Here is a 17,590-nt window from a genome sequence, read left to right on the forward strand (position 1 = left end):
CATTGTGGTGACCTTCCCTCTGCAGCTGTGCTGGCTTTTAGGCTGACAACCAGGTTGAGTCTCACCCACATCCCGTTCATGGGTTGGTCTCTGTTCTGGACAAGTAGAACCGTGTGTGAGGTGACGCAGTTTCTTGTACACAAGGAACCTAGTTCTGATTAGTGGCTACAATGTTCTCCGGAGAAAGCCTCTGGGTTTCTCTGGTCATTGTTTCACTTATGTGTGTCTGGAGTTGGACATGGAAGGCTCTCAGTTTGGTTGTTTTGTAGTAATGATTCTTTATGAATGGTTTGCCCAGAAAACAAATGAGGAATAATTCCAAGCAGCCTGTGTTCAATTAGGTGTCGGTCATAGAGCTCACTAATCACAGATGCTGACATGGGCTCTGGTTGGGTTAGCGTTGCCTTTTTTCCTTAGGCTCTTCTCTTGTTGTTGCTTATATTATGTTTTTGCAGAAGCAATATATGTTTATTTTAGAAAACATAGCAGGCAAAAAGAAGAAACAGATGTATCCCCCCTTCCACCTCTGAGGCACAGCCAGGTCTCTAACATACACTCCACAATGGCTGTGAGCCTCCTGCAGCCCATGGTCAATGGTGTAATTGCAGGTGGATATTTTTCCTAGGAAGAAGTCTTTAACGCCTGCCGAATTCTCAAAGTCAAGGACCTTAGGCACTTTTCTAATCTGTATTCCTTCTTGTGTTAGCCAGAGCTAAGTCAAACTAAACTGTGGTAGCCAGACTACTTTGTAAACAGTTTTAGTATCTGGAGAGATGGTTTGCAGATTGTGTGGGCTCAAGCTCCTCACTGTAGAAGCTAGCAGTTAAAGGAGACAATGGTGATTGTGTCACTCCTTAAACATAGCGTTCATTGAGCATTTGGTGTGCACCAGTCCATGCTAGCAGCTGCCACTCTCTCTAAAAAGCCAGGCACCTGGGAGACTCTCCAACAACAGTTGCTGTGTGTGAGCTGGCAATTTTGATCACCATTGGCTTTGTCATTCATTATCCCAATGATGAGTTAGGTGAGATGGGAAATGTGTGTCGCCTGACAGATGTGTGCAGCTGGTGGCCTTGCCTCCCCTTCTTTCCTGCCCAGCTCAGGCATCAGTAGGCCCTGGGTTGCCTGCCCTCAGTCTAGAATAGCAGTGTGTCCTGAAGCCCTGCTGAACCTGCTGCCATCGGGCTCCTGATTGCTGCCTCTTCCATCCCTTTCTCTGGTGTGACAATAGAACGTAACCCTTCAGGGAGAGATGAAGAGAATGGAGCCGAGAACATTTCCCTCGTGGCCAGTTTCATGCAGTCTTGACACAGGATTCTCATGATAAGTTTTGGGATTGGATTTGTCTCCTTGAAAAGCCACCCCCGGAACACAGTTCTGTGTTTTAGGTTGCAAAGCTACTTTGGTCTGATTCAGTCTGTAAAGGGACATGTGTTAGGAGTACTTCTGATCCCTTCAGGCCTGCTGCTCCAAATGCTTTCATCTGTTTTTGCCACATAGGATAGGGTCTTGTCCCACTTTGCTTAAAGTCTTTGAAACAGTCATACTTTGTAGCCCAGGCTGGCCTCAAACTTATAGCAATTTTCCTGCCACAGCTATTCAGTTTGCCAATTCTTGAAGACAGAATCAGGATGAATCTTGGCTTCAGGGGGCAACAAAACAGCATGGAGACCCTTAATCCCAGAGAGATGCTGCACCCTGAGCATCCCAGGCTTGCCCACAGCCCGCTTTCTGTCCCAGGCAGGGACCGTGGGAGAGTGCAGACTGTAGGCTCCTCTCCTTTGCCTGTGTAGAATTTGAGCTGTTATTTGAAACTCCCTGTTCCTTATTAAATGGCTGACCTAATTTTTCCCCTTTATCTCTGTAGTGGTGGAGATCCAAGAAGGGAAGACAGCTGTAGTAAGTATCACTGCGCTGCGTTGGCCACTCACAACCTCCTTAATGCTCGGAGCCGCCTGGCTGCTCCTTTGAGGGAGGGAGAGAGGCCCAATCTGGACTCCTGGCTCCAGGATCTACTCCCTCTGAGACCATAAATTCTGAAGTCTACTATTTTTCAGGCCGTGTGCGGTAGTGTGGTTAATCAAGAACAGTCGTTGTGCCTGTACTGAGGTATCTGTTACTTGATTGAAGTGACCTTTTGTATGACAAAGTCTCAGAGGCCTTTCCTAATATGTTCTCTGGCAGGTGATAAATCAGTTTCCCAAAGGGGAAACTAAGGCAGAAATGTAGGCCTATAGAAGCAGAGTTAGTTGGCCAAGAGCCAGAGCCTGGTCCTTGCTTTCTGTCTAGAAAGTATACCCTTAAGTGACATGTTAAGAGCTGACAGTCCCTAGGCCCCAACCTCACTAGCTGACACACTGGCTTGTCTCTTGGTAAGAAAGCTGTAATGATTCTTCCACCCATGTCCCCCTTTCCCTCACTGGTCCCATCTCACCGCCCTTGGGGAGTCAGTCATGGGGCCTAGATTATCCCATAATCCTTAAAAGACAGCCTTGTTTTCACATGGTCTTTTGTGCCTCCAAGAAATTCTCAGCTACCTCGCAGAGCTCCCAGAAGGCTCAGGAACTTCCATGTCAACTCGGGGCTTAACCTCTCTGGCAGCCAGCCAAGTATAGGCCTCCCCAGGCAGTCTTACACCCAGGGGAAATCCAGTTATTCTCCCAGAGCACCTCCTCATCCTTTCCACGGGTTAGCCTCACATAATGCTCACTTTTTAGGGAACTCCATCCCCTTTGGGCATCTGATTAAAACCAACAACAATCTTGGCGTGATTTTGCTCTCCTTAGCTACATAGTGAGTTCAAGGCAAACCTGGGCTATACAGAGACCCTACCTCAAATGACAAAAAGCCTTCTCCCTATAAACTTTATGCTGGAGAAAATGGTAATGTCAGACTTTTTTGGTTTTGTTTTTTGAGACAGGGTTTCTCTGTAGCTCTGGCTGTCCTGAAACCCACTCTGTAGACCAGGCTGGCCTGAAACTCAGAGATCTGCCTGTGTCTGCCTCCCGAGTGCTAGGACTAAAGGTTTGCACCACCACACCCAGCCTGACAATCAGACTTTGGAAGTGGCATCTTGCTTTTGCTTTTCTGGGAACAGACAGAGTGCTCAGTGCTAAGAGAGTGCCCCCTACCCACTGTATCGCCTGCTAATGCGCTAATGTCCTGGGCCCGGCCTTCTTCCTGGCTCATCAGAATGTCCATCACTCTTCTGTTGGCTATTTCCACTTTCCCTTGAAGACTATGGCAGACTATTCCTGCCTGTCATCTGCCATCTTCAGACTTCAGAACCAGCTAGTTCACCACCAGTAACAGCATCTCTAAGAGAAGATAACATGTTAAACATTCAGAATTGGAGGCTTGCTTCCCAGCTGATGGTGCTGTCTGTATCTGACTTTAAGTATAAAGAGGGTTTTCATGTGAGGCATGGATCTGCTGTTTGTAGAGGAGCATGGAAACACTGTAGCTCTGTCTGTCAGGTGCCGCTGTGACTGACTGTGGGTGTATGTTCTCCAAAATCAGATCTGACGGCTGCAGCGCTAAGTTGTGGGAGTGAGATGAACTGGTACATGTGAACCATTCTTAGTGCAGAGCCAGCTAAATAACAGTGAGCCAATGAACAGTGGCTCTCTCCTGGGGCCCACTAGGCCTCCCATGCACCTGCAGATTTTCCCTGGCCCACAGCTTCCCTCTGACGTATTTGGGGTTGCCATGGTAGAAGTGGGGCCTGACATAACTGAGCAGAACTTCTAGGCTTCCTCAGCCCAGGGGAAAGGATTATTTTTGTCCCCGTGCCTCTCAAATCAATCCCAGCCATGTTCTTAGGCTCAGCCTCAGTGAGGCCTGCTAAGCTCCCCTTGCAGTTGGAGCTGACTCCCAGATCATTGCTTTAGTACACTTAGCCACTCCAAGGCTAGGTCAGGGTACAGTCATGATAGGAAGGCCATGTCACATGTGGCCTCTGCAGGGTCTTTGAAAGGTGTTAACCAAAATGATAGAAGTAAAGAGAGCTGTAATCCCAGAACTCAGGAAGCAAAGGCAAATGTGAGTCCCACCTAGTCTAACAAGACCCAAGCCAGCTAAGTCTACCTAGTGGGACCCTGGTTTGTTTTAGAGGAGGACGTGTTGTGTGTCCATCTGTCCATGTTTTCTGTTTGTTGCGGAGGGAGAGATGAGAGCAGTGCACACAGATACCCACTTGTCTGGCTATTCCCAGGGTTTCTCAACTGCAGCACTGGCTGGTGTTCTTTGTTGTGAGGGCTCCATTGTGCATCCTTGCTAGATGCCCACCTCCCGCCTTCCCCCAGCTGTCCAATCAGAAATGTCCTCAGACATGGCCAGCCAGGGGGAAACCCCCTAACCCCCTGTTTTTGGAGCCTGCTAGCACAGATACAGCTCTGTAGTCCCATAAAGCAGGAAGCAGTGCTCTCTGCAGATAGCATAGAGAAGGGGTGGATGCTTTCTTTGAACAGTGAATCTAGCCATCTGGCATTAGTTGTCCGTATGTGTACATGTGCACACAGGTACTCTTGGAGGCCTCCCGGGAGAGGGTATCAGACGCCTCCGGAACTGGGGTGCTGGGAGCGAGTGCTCTTAGCTGCTGAGCATCTCTCCAGCCCCATTTGGGACTTTCAGCCATGCGCATGCGTCACCGCTCCCGGGGCCAGGGAGGAAGCCTAGGGTGCAGGTATTTTATTGTGCTTTGTTGAGGAAGGAAAGATAGCATTCAGTTGGTATGGCAAACCCTTCCCTCTAGTTCAACAGTTCTCAAACTGTAGGTCACAACTCTCAAAGATACTTACATTATGATTGTTAACAGTACCAAAATTGGTTATGAAGTAACAACAAAAATAATTTTGGGCTGGGGGTCACCACAACATGAAGAATTGTATTAAAGGGTCACAGCATTAGGAAGGTTGAGAACTACTACTCTAGTTACCAGTTTCTATGTCTGTCTGATGTCATCATTGCTCTTTATCTGGTTTTTTGAGGCAAGAGTATTACCATATTACCCTGCTGACTTGCAACTTAATACTGTGTAGCCCAGGCTAGCCTTGAACTTCTACTTTTCCTGCCTCTGCCACCCACTGCTGGGATTACAGGTGTGCATCACTTGTCTGGTCACCAAACCACATCCCTGTGGCCAAGGCCCAGCATAGAGCAGCTATAGAAAATCTCCACCATGCAAGCAGACCTGTTAGTTACTGCCATGAGGCCCCCAGAAGTAAGTTTTGACTGGTGTTCCTTCAGGGTGTGCTCAGAGTTAAAGACCTGCATGCCTGTCCAGCATGCCTGGCCCAGGATCTCACGCTGGCTTTTTTCCCCCTCCCTCTTAGATTGAAGGCCGAATCACAGAAACTCCCAAGGCAACTCCAAATCCCCCTAACCCCTCAGGCCAGTGCCCCATCTGCCGTTGGAACCTGAAGCACAAATATAACTATGAGGTGAGTGTGACAGTATCCCCTGGGGCCAGAGTCCTCTTGCCTTGAGCATTGTCCTCCTCAGGTAGTGACAGCTGCGTTACATGGCTAGCAAAGACAATGAACCTGAAATCTGACTGTGTGGTAGACTCTGAGAGGCTTTGAGAATACTGGGCTGCGGGCTGGAGACAAAGCTCAGTGGTTAAGAGCACTGGCTGCTCTTCTAGAGGACAGGGGTTCAGCTCCCAGATGATCCAACACCCTCTTCTGGCCTCCACAGGCACTGCATGCACATGGTATATGTACATACGTGCAGCCAAAATAACTATATGCACAAAATAATCTCCAGGAATAAAAATTTAAAGAAATATGGTGCTGGAGAGGAAGCTCAGCTGTTAAGAGCATTTGTTTGCTGCTCCTAGCACCCAAATGGCAACTCCCAACTACCCATAACTCCAGTTCCAGAGTACCCGGTGCCCTCATGTCTCCCAAGGATACTGAGTAAGCATGCAGTGCACATACATACATGCAGGCAAACCACTTATACACAACTCAGCCTCAAAGAGAAAGTTCTCACAGGCTGTGTGGAGCTGGAAGCCATGGAATTCATGGCCTGGTTATAAGGGCAGGGGTAGTTCTCACAGGAATGAAATCGGGTCTGGATTTGGCTTTCCTCTCCCTGAGGTGGTTCACAGTGTGATCTGTAGACACATCTTAGTCTCCGCAGTGCAGCTCCAGACGACCCAATTGCTGTACCTTTTCCAAAGCAGCTGCTTCTGGGAAAGGAGATGATCATGAACATACCCAGAGCAGGCCTGCTCCAGTAGGCCATGTCCTGAGCAGTCACAGGCTTCATTGTTTGTTTTGTTTTGTTTTTCGAGAGAGGGTTTTCTGTGTAGCCCTGGCTGTCCTGGGACTCACTCTGTAGACCAGGCTGGCCTTGAACTTGGAGATCCTCCTGCCTCCCTAGGGCTGGGATTAAAGGTGTGTGCCACCACTGCCCGGCATCTTTTTTTTGTTGTTTTTTTCTTTTTTTGGAGGAATGTGTATATGTGTGAAGGAACAGATGTCACAGCACACGTGAGGAAGTCAGTTTCCTCCTTCCTTCTTATGGATCCTGGGGATCAGTCTCTGATGGTCAGGCACAGCAAGCACCTTTACTGGCTGAGCCATCTTTCTGGCCCTTAGATTTCTGATTAACTCCATGAAGTAGGGACTTCATCCTTGCTTTGCAGTGAGGGAATCCTAGACATGAAGAAGTTAATAAACTTCCTGCAGTAAGTATCAGAGCTGGGGAGCCAGGCAGAGCCCATGTTGTGCTAACTCCTACCCTGCAGAGAAGACAGGGCCCAGTCAGTCCTGGGGACCCACATTGTTCTTCAGAGTTCTCACTGTGACACAAGCACTTTTTGGGGGGTTTCAGGTGATTCAGGCTCTGGGCCAGTTTGACCTGTGTGTTGTCCCAGATCCCCTCTGAGACACAGGGTGGCTAAGGACAGAGATCTTATTCAGATGGTAAGTGCAGGAAGATCTGAGCAGAGTGACCCAACTAATCTGGACAGGGGACCTTGGCTTCAGTCCACCTCTGGGCATGGGGGCGGGGCATGGCCCTCACCCTGCCCTGGGTCCTCTGAAAATAAGTGCCCAGAGTACAGCAGAAGGCTGAGTTCAGAGCTGCTTGTTTCATGGATGTCAGTGAATGTACAGGCATGCTTGTAATCCCAGCTGCAGATAGGGAGGCAAACCCCACACCTGCCCAGCCACTAGGGCAGGTTCCTACCGGCCATTTCCAGGAAATGATTGGCTGTTTTTCCAGGAGAAGAAATCTAATCCTCTCCAAGGTAAAGACTAAAGCTGTTTTTCCTTTTTCCCCTTTCCACTTGGAGCACTGTGGGCCCACGCTGTGTGCTGCTGTCGGCTGGCTGGCAGCCTGCAGTGAAGGGTGCTGAGGGATGCAAGCCAGTATGTTAGCTGTGCATTAGTCCAAGTCTGCTACCTGCTTCTGAAGAGTGCTGGGCTGAGAGTTTGGGGCTCAGGGTCCCCGGGATCTGTCCAGTGATTAAAACAGATTTGCAGTCATACGGCAAGGCAGCCAAGGCAGCAATTTAGTAAAGGGACAAAGGCTGGCATTGGGCCCTGGTAGGGACAAATGTTGCTTAGCCCTTTTGAGTCAATTCTGGTGGGAGAGAGGGTTTCTTATCAGTTTGTCCTTCTTGCTAGACTTAATCCCATACAGTTTGTTAGGTGTGTGATGAGGAAGCCCAAGGACCCATTCCCATCTGAACTTAGGAAACATGGGCTGGACTTCATAGCCCAGTTCCCTTCCTCTCAGCTCAGTGCCTGCCTGATACCTGAGCAGGAACAGCAGGAGGAGTGTCTGTCTATATGCACTTCACCTGTGCCATCTAGATTCAGAGGCTGAGGTGGACAGGCGTTGCCTCTCATGGAAGTGCTTTACATGTCCCATCCCAGCCAAGGAAAATGACCAGTGACGGTGAGACATACTTTCTTTTTAATTGTTTGGGTTTGGTTTTGTTTGTTTGTTCTGAGACAGGATTTATCAGTGTAACAGCTCTCTGCTATTCTACAACTTGCTCTGTATACCAGGTGAACCCACAAAGATCCACTTGCCTCGGCCTCCCTAATGCTGGGATTAAGTAAAGCTGAATGCCACCACTGCCTGGTGATTTTGGTTTTGAGACAGGGTTTCTCTGTGTATCCCTGGCTGACCTAGCACTCGCTCTGTAGACCAAGCTGGCCTCGAACTCACAGAGAACTGCCTGTCTCTGCCTCCCAAGTGCTGGGATTAAAGGCGTGTGCCACCACTCCCTGGCAGACTACCAGACATCTTACTCCCAAGAAAGACTGTTGATAAAGCGCTCACTAGAGCATTTCTGGTCTCACCTAATGTGTCAGAAGATTTCTGGGGAGGTGCTGGAAGCCCTTTGTTGGCAATGGGGAATAGAAATCCTACTGAGTTCTCCTGTGGACGCCTGAGAGCCCACAGTCCTAGTTCCCAGCATACATGTAAACCCAGCTGACCCACATTCCTATTTTTGGTTTTCACTAGGATGTGCTGCTGCTCAGTCAGTTCATCCGGCCTCATGGAAGCATGCTGCCCCGCAATGTCACAGGCTTGTGCCTGGAAGAACACCGAAAGATTGAGGAGTGTGTAAAGATGGCTCACCGAGCAGGTCAGAGTATCCAAGGCTAAGAGGGGTGGTGGGGACTGCAGGTTCCTTGTCCTGACTAGCTGTCACAGCAGGAAGAGCAGCAATGAGCAGAATATTGATTCTATGGCCCCTCCCCATGTCCCCTGCTCCCCACTCCCATGGTCTTTACCCCTGGCCCTTTCAGAACTGTGGAGACTGACTCTGTATGTTTTTCCTCTCAGGTCTATTCCCAAATCACAGGCCACGGCTTCCAGAAGGGTCCTTACCTAAGAATAAACCCAAACTCAACCGGTAAGGAAACATGAGCACAACTGACCCAAGTACTCTAGGCCCATGGAGCTCACTGTATTCGGGTAGCTTGTCTCGTGGCTCTCACAGCAGCCAAGGAGACATCCCTTGACTGTCTGCTCCATCCCAACCAGCCCAAGTACACACCCACATCTTTCCACCATAGCTATGCTATCTGCCACCTCCCTCCCTGCCCTGACACAGGGGCAGGGAGGCTGCTGGTTGGGCATTGGAATATGTTAATCCCTGGTGATGACATCATGCTGTATCTCTATGGAGGCGGCAGAGCACTCTACAAACTTTCAGTGTCCCAGCTCTCTCCAGCACGGGTCACTACAGAGCAGAGCAAGGCCTTGGGAACTGTCTGGGATAGGGCCACTATACACAGCATGGCATCAAGGCAGCCTGCATATAGGCTCAGTCACCACCAGTGCTCCCTGGAGTCATGCAGTTAACAGCCTACACAGCTTCCTGGACAGCTTGAGCTATCCTGCAGCCTTAGGGAGAAGAGATTCGAGGCCGCCCTCCAGCAGCATCAGGGTAGGTAGGACCCCTTGAGTGAGAGCAGATTCCCACCTAACATTCAGACAGCTGTCCTGTTGCAGGTTCCCCTCTTGATGACATCCATCGCCCTCACAGGCAATTAGATCTGTCCTATCCCCTTGTCGAGAGAAGCGCTGGGTCTGTAGAATTGACTTTGTAGTTTTTACGCTTCCAGCGGCTCCTTCCTCCTTGAGTGGATCAGGCTTGTGTATCGAGATGCCTCTGCTGATAGTGAGAACAACAGAAACTCTGCAGGGTGACTGAGGCAGAGCAAGACTCTGCAGCCCCCACAGACCTTTGCAGAGACCCCTACCAGACCCCAGGTGGATTCTGGGAGGCCAGGTTGCTGGATGGAGGGTGTGAGAGGGGATTGCTTGCCTCCTCCATTCCTAGATGCTTAGCAGTGCTGGACTGGGCTCTCTGCCAGCAGTCCCAAGGAGCAGGGCATGCTCTGGTCCGTTTGGGGGTTGAGCCCACCCCCACCCTGGCTTTTAAGAGACAGCAGCAAGCTTGAGGACACAATCCATCCTGCCCTCAGGCCTTTGAAGCCAGGCCAGGCTCCCTCCCTTACGTCCGGTGTCCTTTAGTGTGACACCGATTGATGATGTGTGGGGGCTCTTGAGTTGCAAAAGGCCATCCTGGGGGAGGGGAAGCCCTGGTTCAGGAGGTGCTGATCCCTCTACAAGGGATGCTGTGACTGCACCCAGAAGTCCCTAGTTTGCACTCCAGGGCCTTGTCCCTGCTCACTCCCATGTCCTCAGCACCCTGGTGCAGAGGTATCTTCCCCAGCAGAAGGGATGGTCTCCCCTTTTCCACTCTCCTGTGCACAGGGTTACAGGCCAGTCCTTGCTCAGAAGATGTAGAAAGGGGGTGATTTAGAAAAGCCTGAGTTCTAACTGGAGCTAAGGTGTTCAAAGAGGGCTGACTGGATGCCACCCAGCCTGCCCATCAGGTGGCTGCTCCGTGTGGCAAGGCATCAGGCCCAAGGCTGGCTGAAGAAGACAGCTCTGGAGAGTCTGGTTAGCTGGGGTCTTTTAAAGTCCTTGAGTGATAGTGAACACCCTGTTTCATGGGCCTGCTCCCAGACCCCCACCTGCACCTCTCCCTCTTGGGACTGGGAGAGGCCAGCACAAGGACCAGCTGCTGGTGAGGGGCCTATGCTAAAAAAAGCCTGTTGTCCTAGAACCATGACCATGGAGACAGCAGGCAGCATGCCACATACTGGGTCCAGGATGGGCACTGGGGCATCCCTTCTACATAAAGCCACCAGCCGAAGACCAAGGTCCAGAGGAGCCTGGTGCAAAGGCATGCATGAGTCAGCAGTGCTTTTTTCTGCTAAAGATTTCAGCCAAAAAATAAATTTTCATTTCTGCCAGGAATACTAGTTTTGAAATTAAGAAGCGTTTCCTTGAGGGTCTCTGGAGGCGGCCAGGGCAAGCCTCAACCTCCCAGAGCCTGGCCTTGGTGGCTGAACTTTGAGCATGAAGGATGGGCCTTTGTGGTCAGGAGCCAGGGTTCATTATGAACAGAGTAAACCCCAATCTTGGTGCTATGAGCCACTATTCCAGGAACAATCTGGGCCCAGGCTTTCCCCAAAGGAGGCCAGAGGACCATGTGTGGCCTCCATCTTTCCCTGCCCTCTCCCACTTACAGGAACCTGCTGGGCTGGAGCTGCACCCACTGTGTTCACCCCGTGCTTCCCATCAGTTTGGGTGAAGGGTGGGGTTCTGCACCAGTGTGGTGCCCTGTGGAATTCCCTGGAGGCTAGGGTGTCTAGAGCAGCCAAGTGGGGAAGAACAGAGCGCAGGGTCTTTATCTTTCCCTGGGCTCAGCCTTCTCTCTGAATGTAGATGACACTGACAAGTTAGAAAGATCAAGGGAACTGGGCCTGGGCTGCCTGACTCTGCCTGACCCTGACCACACAAGAGCCCATCCGTCTGTTTACAAAATAGCCGTTTCTTCCAGGAAAACCCTTGCCCTTGAGAAGGGAGAACTGGTGAAAGATGGCGTAGCCACTGCAGCCTAGCTCTGGGGACAGCGCCTCCTCCCTGCTCTTCCTGTCCCAGCACACCAACCTCCTTGTGTTCCCTCTACAGCTACCTGACTTGCTGGGCTCCCAGCTCTGTCAAGCCCATCTACAAAAAAGGTCACCGTTGGAACAAAGTGGGTCCCCACTCCTCAAGGACAATGTCTGCTACTCCAGGAGACCTTTGAAGCTCATTCATTAATGGGAGCCCTGCAGCTGAAGACTCTGACTGGAACTTTCCACGTGACGCACTGGCTCCTCCCGCCAGAACCACCGCCCTCCACAGACTGCATGGGGACCTTCCCGGATCAGCCCAGCCAGTGTTGGGAGCCGCGGCAGGCAGGAGCTGGGTCTCCTGGCCTGTGGTCTTCTGACTGGCTGGGGCTGAGCTTGGTGCAAGGACAGGAGTCTAACTCAAAGAAATGTAATAAAGCAGGCTCTCAGCTTCCCCGTGTGGTCCCTCCTTGGAAGTGTGGGGCTTCCAGCAGAGTGTCACAAGGCTGGTCTCTGAATGGGCCCTGACTATGAAGTCCATGTGCCTGCCACACAGTACCCGTCCCCTGCTGAGAGACGTCACACTCCAGTTGGGGGCCTAGCCCATAGTAGCTTTCGGTTGAGTCCAGGCACTTGAGCAGCCCCTGGCCCTCCCTTCGCACCACTGTTCCCACCTGTCCATACTTAGGGTCTCCTTCATTAGCACATTCCTGGTTGCTGCCTCTTGGTTTAGAATTAGGTTTCCTGGCCCAGACTGCCCCTCCTACAGCATGAAGGCAATTCCATGTTCTCACCCGTGCCCACATAAATGTAGCCATAGTTCTTGGTGCGGGGAGCGTGGTAGAAGGTGAGGCCTGGCCAGAGCAGGCTGCGCAGTACCACCAGCGCGTTGCCCCTCTCCATCTGGATGCTCCAGGACCTTGGAGGGAGGAGACGGGGGAGGTGCCACTATAGAAGCTGCTGTGCTCCCAGTTGCCATAGCTGTTTTGCTGTTCATTATGCCACAGAGGAAAGATAATGAAGAAGTGAAATGCCAAGTTAGGGTTGGCGGATAGGCAGACAGAGTGGCTCCTTCCCTTGCACTAGAGTAAAATCACCGTGACCTTGAGCCTCTGTTCTGAGATGGATGAGACAACCAGGGGCTCAAGCTGAAGTTGGGCCTCTCACCTCAGTGGTCTTCTAACTGCTGGTAAGTGGAGCCATGCTTGGTGGGAGGGGACATCAGCTGCTGAGTCTGCCCTGTGCTACTCCAGACACAGCAGCTCAGACCAGGCCGAGCTGTGCAGCCAGGAGGACTTGGCTGGAAGGGCCTGATCCAGCTCCAAGGGAGGGGGAGCTGCTGTGTGGGAGGAAGGAGCCTGGGAAAATCGCCTCTGGATGCAGATCTGGAGCTTCTATTCCCCTGCGCACCCTGGGCCTCTCCCCCAACCAGCCACAGCCCTGCTCTGGGCCCTGCCAGGAAGACAAATACTTTTGAAGGTTTTGGTGCAGGACCAGCCAGTTATGCTCTGAGGGTTGTTCTGGGGCCTTCATCAGTTGCCAACTCAGCCCGCTGCTGGCTCCGCCACTTGAGCTTCCCACAGCCTACCTCCAACCATGGCCCACCCTGGTCACTCCTCACCCAACAGCATCGCAACTCAGTCCCCACCCTCTGGGGCCACCCTGCATCCACAGAGCTGATCCCCGCCGCTTGTCTGCCCAGGTCAAAACCAGAGCTTTCTGGAAGCATGGAGGTCTGCTGCTCCCATCCTGACTCAGCCATGCATGGGACAATGAGGTGGAGGCTATTCCTTATTGTCATTGCTCCCTCCTAAGAAGGAATCAGAGCATCATGTATAACGAACAGCACCTAGCCAACAGCTGTTCCCCGGGAACCTCAGAATCCTAGTGGCTTTCTTGGTCACAAGTCTCCAGACAATATTGTTTGGGGGGGCATGAGGATGAAGTATGACAGAACAAAGGGTTTCAGGTCTGCTGTGTCTGGTCCTTGACAACAGGCCCAGGAATGTACTATTTATTCTCTAGCCTTAGTGGCCCTACCAGGGCCCAGAGCATCCAGAGACCTGGTCCCTCCATGCCCTTGGAGCCTACAACTTCACAGCCTCCTTAAGATAAGCAAGACCAGACTGCTCTGCCCACCCAGGGAGGCTGGCTTGCAGCATCCCTTGCCCCAAGTGCTAACCTGGAGGAAACAGCCTAGGGTCTGCTGTACCGCCACTGCAACCAGACACCCATCAGTTCAGCCAACAACATGGTGGCATGGGGCCCCTCACACTGGTGTGTCTGGTCACCTCTTGCTTCCAGTAGATGGGGAACAAAGGCTGGGTTGAGTGGCCCAGGCCCAGTAACATGGGGAAAACTGAGGAAGTTAAATACGGAACTCAAGGAGGACAGGGCCAAGCAGGCCAAAGGGTGTTAGCAGAGCTGCAGCGTGCCAGCGGCCAGCCTCCCTGCCTTCCCTTATATTCCTGTCATGCTCGGTCCTCTCATCCCTCCTGGCTCAGCTCATCATCTAGAACACACGCATGTACATGCACGCACATTCCCTCTCCCTCTCTTGTGTGTGCGCTCGCGTGTTTGTATCTGAGGCGCACTCACTGTCACCATCACCACTGTCTCAAGTGCAAACATGGAAAAACTAGGCCCAGCCAGCTACAGTTGCCCTTTGAAGGTAGAAAGTAGCCTGGTGGAGCAATTCACAGCCCCAGGTCTCTCCCAAGTCTCTTCAGGCCTGGGTTCCTGGCTTTAGGTGGCTCTCAAAAACTCCTGTGCTCTGAGGCTGGGATCAAACCAGAGCTCATCAGTGGGCCCTACACAAGTGGCAGGAGGTCCTCCTGGGTTTCCCCATCCCAGGGTCTTACGCACCTCCCCAGGTGGAGCCCCAGGCTAAGGCAGACTGACATTTACATCCTCCTGCCACCCAGGAAGAAAGGCTGACATAAGAGAGTCCTAGGACTGGGCTCCAATCAAGCTGCCCAGGGACATCAGGTGGCCTAAACCTCAGTCTCTAAACTTCACTAAGAAATGCCAGGGAGAACTGGAGAGATGGTGCAACAGTTAAGCGCACTGCTGCTCTTTTAAAGGACCTGGCTTTGATTCCTAATACCCACCTGATGGCTTACAATCGTCTGAAACACTAGTTCCAGGAAATCCAGTGCCCTCTTCTGGCCTCCATGGGCACTGGGCATGCATGTGATGGACAGATACACATACAAGTGAGATACCCATACACATAAAATGAAATTAAAAATGACCCTGAGTTCCTGATGAGAGAAGCCACCATCCCCCTTACCACAAAGTAGAGCCAACTCTTTGAGAGCCTGGGACAGAAGGAAAAGATGCCCCTGGCTAGCAGGACTCCTGGTCAGACAAGCTTACAAAAGACTTAGGCAGGAAGAGCCATCTGCACCCTCATCCATCCTCTTCAGACTCCCTGTCTCACCCTATACCATAAATCCCCACCCTTTAATCTATGCCAGTATTTGAAAGCCAGTTTCCAGGCTACAGGACTCTTGCTGCCCTCTGCTGTCCAAACTGGGCATTGCCACTGAGTGCTCACAATTGGGACCTCAACCTGGATTTGGCCCTTCCTGCCAGCTCTGCAACCCCACCCCTTGCCACCTGCTGCCTCTTCTGCCCACTCCTCTGTGCTCCTGACTTCTTCCAGCCTGTCTCGGTCACTCTCCTCAGACATTACTGATGCAGGAGAGTTGTCTTTCTCATTCCAAGGGCACTGAAAGGGCTTGGCACACAGAAGCTGCTCCATGCTCCGCTGATAGAGTCAAAGGTCAAGGAGTATTGAATGACAGAATACCATGAGGAATGGACTGCCTGACCCATGACTCCATCTTCCTGGTGCAAGTCCAAGGTCAGAGAAGTCTTAGCCTGTGCCCTGGACTCATCAGGAGTATGAGCCTGCCAGAGATCCATCCCCACAAAACCGTCCATTCCAGGGCATTATGTGGCAGCTCATTGCCAAGATATTGGCCTCAGGCAACACCCCTCCCCCTTTTCTTTCACCAAGGCTAGTCCAGAGAGAAGCTGTGAGCTCCAGGCCGATCTCTGTGGGCACAGAGAACAGGAGGCCCCAGGACAAGGCCCACTTCAACCACACCTTCTCAGAGGTGACACGAGCTACCCTGAATGCTTGCTTCAGACTCAGAAAACAATGTTCCATCCTAAGCAGAAAGAGCTAAGGAGCTACAAACCCTACCCCTTTAGCCAGGCATGGTGTCCCAAGAACTCCTCCTGGGAGTTCTTGTCACCACTCCACAGCCCAGTGCATCCCCATTGACCTCTGCCAGGCAGGACAGTCACCCAACAGCTCATTTGGCTCGAGAGAATCTGGAAGGACACCAGGGTTGTGTCTGATAAGTGAGATCCATCCTGGATGATGAATTTTATAAGAGACAAATGCCCAAAAAGGAAATAAAAAATGCTACCTCCAAATTTGTCAGATTATCTCCTGGGAGGTATTTCTAGATTGGGCTAATGAAGATGGAAAGACCCACCTTAAATTTTGATGGCTTTGGTCCTGGACTGAACTAAAGAGAATCAAGCTGATCAGCATTCAGCAGTTTGTGCTTCCTGACTGCTGTCATGTGACCAGCCACCCATCTGTTTCTGTGTTCCCTACTGTGGACTGGTCTTTCAAGCCATTGAGCCCAGAGAAGCCCTAAAGTTGCTTGCCCAGCTTTCAGTCATAGCAACAAAGTAACAGATGATTTTTGAATGTCCTCTAAGAAATATGTAAGCAGGGCTGTTTGCTGCCTGCTCCCTAGTCAGCTACCAACTGAGCATGCTTTGAATTCTCAGTCTAAGACTGGTGGGTTCATTGTGAGGTGAAGTTCCATGTCTGATGCTTTGAATGCAAAAATAGCTAAGAACCGAGACAGGATTGGAGACCTAGCACAGGCTGTTTGCTCCATGTCTGAGGAATCTACAGCCACAGACTGAAAGCTGGAGTCTAGGGTTGGATATTTAGAAGGCAATTTACATGCCATTCAGATACTATCATAGGATGAGAATATAAAGGTTTAGAAGCACATGTAGATGAAGAGATAAGGAAACTTACTGATTCTATGAAACTCTTAGAATCTCACATGACTCATGAAATTCAATCTCTACATTAGACTATGGTTGACAGGCTACAAGCTCTGGAGGACACAATCAGATTCCTCCCAATCCAAAGCACCTACTCCGTTCAAACATCAGGAAAAATTTCCTAAGTTTGTTATGCATACACCCATGGTGTTCCCAGCAACTATGAGATAAAAACCACCATCCAAAAAGTATTCCAATGGCCAGATGGCATCTCACTGGGACCCATACAATTGAAAGACCTTAAGGGAATCAAGAAGTCCATTGTTTCATATGGTCTCTATAGCCCTTATGTAAAAGAATTATTAAATTCATAGGCAACCTTCAATGGGGTGACACCCACAGATTGGGAATGCCTAGTATTAGCTGTGCTTGAAGATTTGTCTCAGATTCTGTGGAGAGAGGCAGCAAAAGCCCTTGAGCTTCAAGGCATAACGAAAGGTTATGCAGCTCCCCTAGAAAAGATTCTTGGTGAGGGTCCTTATGCTGACCCACAGGTTCAGGCTGAACATGATTAGCATGTGTTCTCGCTATGCAGGACAGCAGTCTTAAATGCCTGGGACAAGAGCCAGGAGAAAGAGTAGAAACCTAGAAGATAGAACAGTTTCATGACTTTTTACAAAGACTATCCAGGGCAGTGCAGTTACAGGTAGCAGTTCCAGAACCAAAAAAAAAAAAAAAAAAAACCTATCATATAGTCTCTAGTATATGAAAATGCAAACCCAATATGCAAAAGAATACTTTTGCCTTTAAAGATCAGATCAGCACTGCTGGAAGAAGGGGTTGTGCATACAGCTAATCTTGACTATAATGTCCAGGATACAGGAGCTTGGGTATGAGAGGCAGTTTCAAAAGGTTTAAAAAAGATACAAAGTGGTTAAATGTTCTCAAGGTAATGAAGCAGGAGCTTGGGAAGGAGAATTAACTTCCAGAGGTCAAAATAGGCACCAAGAGACCAGATGCTATCGCTGTAATGGAACAGGACCTTGGGGAGGAAGGGCAATCCAGAGGGCCAAGAAGGCACCAGGAACCTAGATGTTCCAAATGTC

The 17,590-nt window shown here is 50.7% G+C and overlaps 1 protein-coding gene across 1 annotated transcript; it reads left to right on the forward strand.

Annotated features, from left to right (window-relative positions):
- Nucleotides 1–1,882: 1,882 nt before the first annotated feature.
- On the forward strand, nucleotides 1,883–11,895 carry Mrps18a (mitochondrial ribosomal protein S18A). Its single transcript, XM_027387377.2, has 6 exons — nucleotides 1,883–1,899; nucleotides 5,100–5,221; nucleotides 5,334–5,441; nucleotides 8,488–8,611; nucleotides 8,812–8,881; nucleotides 11,518–11,895. The coding sequence occupies exons 2-6, from the start codon at nucleotides 5,180–5,182 to the stop codon at nucleotides 11,633–11,635; spliced, it is 462 nt and encodes a 153-aa protein (XP_027243178.1). The 5' UTR covers nucleotides 1,883–1,899; nucleotides 5,100–5,179; the 3' UTR covers nucleotides 11,636–11,895.
- Nucleotides 11,896–17,590: the final 5,695 nt, after the last annotated feature.

The sequence above is a fragment of the Cricetulus griseus genome, unplaced genomic scaffold (genome assembly GCF_003668045.3).
Source record: "Cricetulus griseus strain 17A/GY unplaced genomic scaffold, alternate assembly CriGri-PICRH-1.0 unplaced_scaffold_173, whole genome shotgun sequence".
Lineage (NCBI taxonomy): Eukaryota > Metazoa > Chordata > Mammalia > Rodentia > Cricetidae > Cricetulus > Cricetulus griseus.